We start from the raw sequence: 2,561 nt of genomic DNA on the forward strand, positions 1-2,561 counted from the left end.
GCGGGCCACACGTCGGAGCATCCGTCGCCGTCGCTGTGGAAACGCGCTGGGAAGCCTCGATCCGGGCGCCCGCTTCCCTCGGTTCCCTCGGCTCCGCCGCGCCGCCGCTATGGGGGATCCTCCGCAGGGCCGGGGGGCGGCCGGGGGTCGGGGCGCCGCGCCGGGGGGTCCTGGGGGCCGCGGCCCTACGGGGAGATCGAGCGGCCGTGCTGTGGGGCAGAGCAAGGAGAGGATGAAGGAGGGGAAGGAGAAGGACGCGCGCTACACCAACGGGCACCTCTTCACCACCATCACCGTGTCGGGGATGACCATGTGCTTCGCCTGCAACAAGAGCATCACCGCCAAGGAGGCCCTCATCTGCCCCAGTGAGCGCCGGGGGGCCGGGGGGGGGGGATGGGGGGAGGGGGGGGGGGTGGGGCGGGGTGGGGGGGGGGGGTGGGGGGGGGTGGGGGATGGCGGGGGGGGGAGCTGTGAGCTGTGGGGTAGCTATGAAGTGGGGTGTGGGGTGGGTGTGGGGCAGGCTATGGGGCAGCTGCGAAGTATGCTATGGGGCAGCTGTGGGGTTGGGTGTGGGGTTGGGTATGGGGTGGCCATGGGGCAGCTGTGGGATGGGTTGTAGGACAGCTGTGGGGTTGGGTGTGGGGAGGCCGTGAGGCAGCTGTGGGGGCAGCTGTGGGTTTGGATGTGGGCTGGCTGCGAGACGGGCTGTAGGGCGGCTGTGGGGCAGCTGTGGGGCGGCTGTGGGGCAGGGAGCTGGGAGCCCCGTGTTGCACCATGGGCTCTGCGCCGTGGGCCGGTGCTGCAGCGCTGCGCTGCCGCAGGGGTGGGCGGCTGCTGCTGGGACTGCTGCGTCTGTGGGGCAGCATCCCTCAGCCCCACATGCTGCTATGGGGTGTGTGCTGCTATGGGGTGATGCACCTCTATGGGGTGTGTGCTGCTCTATGGGGTGATGCTGCTGTGGGGCAGCGCTGTGCTGCGTTCCCGCTCCTTTTGGGGCGCGCTGCAAGGCGCTGTGAGCATCGCTGTGGGGATGTCGCCCCATAGGGGAAGGGTGGGGGGTGCGGGACGGGGAGACGTGGGACAAAAGGACGCGGCGACGTGAGGTGTGGGGATGGAGGACGGGGGGTCACGGGGACACGGGGGCGAAGGATGTGGGGACGTGGGGCAGGGGGGCGAAGGGCGCGGGGTCACAGGAGGCGCGGATGTGAGATGTGGGGATGCGTGAAAATGGGGACAGATGGACGTGGGGTCACGGGGGTGTGGGGATGTGGGGGTGTGGGACAGAAGGACATTGGACACGGGGATGTGAAAATGGGGACAGAGGGACATGGGGGTGTGGGGACATGGAAGTTGGGAACGTAGGACATGGAGGGATGTGGGGACGTGGGGATGTGGGGCAGAAGGATGTGGGGACAGGGGACATGGAGATATGAAAATGGGGACAGAGGGACATGGGGACACATGAAAATGGGGACAAGGGGGCATAGGACACGGGGTGACAGGGACGTGGGGACGTGGGGCTGGAGGAGATGGGGACAAACGGACAATGGGGTGTGAGGTGTGGGGACAGAGGGACATGGGGGCATAGGACACAGATGGGGGAACGGGGACAGAAGGACACGGGGATGTGAGACATGGGGACAGATGGAAGTGGGGGCAGGGGGACGTGGGGGCCTGGGACCCGGTGTCACAGGGCCATGGGGCACGGGGACAGGGGGACGTGGGGATGTGAGACACAGGGCCGTGAGATATGGGGGGCATAAAACAGGGGGACATGGGGGCAGGGGGCCGTGGGGCTGGGGGCTGCACCCCATAGATGTGGGGCGGGGGGAGCTGGGGGGGTCCTCATCCTCATGGTCACGTCGTGTCCCCCCCCTTGGCAGCCTGCAATGTCACCATCCACAACCGCTGCAAGGACACGCTGCCCAACTGCACCAAGGTGAAGCAGAAGGTGAGCGGGGGGGGGGCGGGGGGTTGGGGGGGGGGGGGGGGGGGGGGGCACCCCCGGGTGACAATGTGCGCCCCCCCCCTCCCCCCACAGCAGCAGAAGGCGGCGCTGCTGAAGAACAGCACAGCACTGCAGTCGGTGTCACTGCGCAACAAGAGTGAGTGGGGGGCGGCGGGGGGGGGGGACGACCCTCCATAAGGGTTGGGGACCCCTGGGATGGGTTGGGGTCACCTTGATGGGGGCTGGGGACATTTTGGGGACCCCCTGGGTGGGTTGGGGTCACCCTGAGTTGAGTGTGGGACATTTTGGGATGGGGTCACGCGGGGCAATCAGGGACCCCTGGGATGGGTTGGGGACCCCTGGGTGGGGCCATAGGGCAGGTTGGGGACACTTTGGGGTGGGTTGGGGCCATGGGGGGCAACTGGGGACCCTCTGGGATTCGCTGGGGACATTTGGGGATTGGTTGTGGCCATGGGGGTGGGGTGGGGACACCCAGGGACCCCCTGAGTCGGGTTGGGGACATTTTGGGATGGGGTCACGTGGGGTGACTGGGGATCCCCTGGGATGGGGTGGGAGCAGATTGAGGTGGGTTGGGGGCACCTGGGGGACCCCG

The 2,561-nt window shown here is 68.1% G+C and overlaps 1 protein-coding gene across 1 annotated transcript; it reads left to right on the forward strand.

The window, feature by feature from the left end:
- The first annotated feature begins 109 nt into the window (after positions 1–109).
- Positions 110–2,146, forward strand: LOC122193253 (rho guanine nucleotide exchange factor 2-like). The gene is made up of 3 exons (XM_042894000.1): positions 110–365; positions 1,884–1,951; positions 2,042–2,146. Exons 1-3 carry the CDS (start codon positions 110–112, stop codon positions 2,144–2,146), a joined length of 429 nt encoding a protein of 142 aa, XP_042749934.1.
- The last annotated feature ends 415 nt before the right edge of the window (positions 2,147–2,561 follow it).

This window comes from Lagopus leucura, unplaced genomic scaffold, assembly GCF_019238085.1.
Source record: "Lagopus leucura isolate 7727_CA_CO unplaced genomic scaffold, USGS_WTPT01 32165-0_obj-0_obj, whole genome shotgun sequence".
NCBI classification, from domain to species: Eukaryota; Metazoa; Chordata; class Aves; order Galliformes; family Phasianidae; genus Lagopus; species Lagopus leucura.

Bases quoted from the DNA above. Each gene is read 5' to 3' on its own strand.
- LOC122193253 (XM_042894000.1), top strand. From the start codon at position 110: ATGGGGGATCCTCCGCAGGGCCGGGGGGCGGCCGGGGGTCGGGGCGCC. The intron at 366-1,883 runs GTGAGCGCCGGG...CCCCCTTGGCAG, and splicing joins GGAGGCCCTCATCTGCCCCA to CCTGCAATGTCACCATCCAC. The intron at 1,952-2,041 runs GTGAGCGGGGGG...CTCCCCCCACAG, and splicing joins GCACCAAGGTGAAGCAGAAG to CAGCAGAAGGCGGCGCTGCT.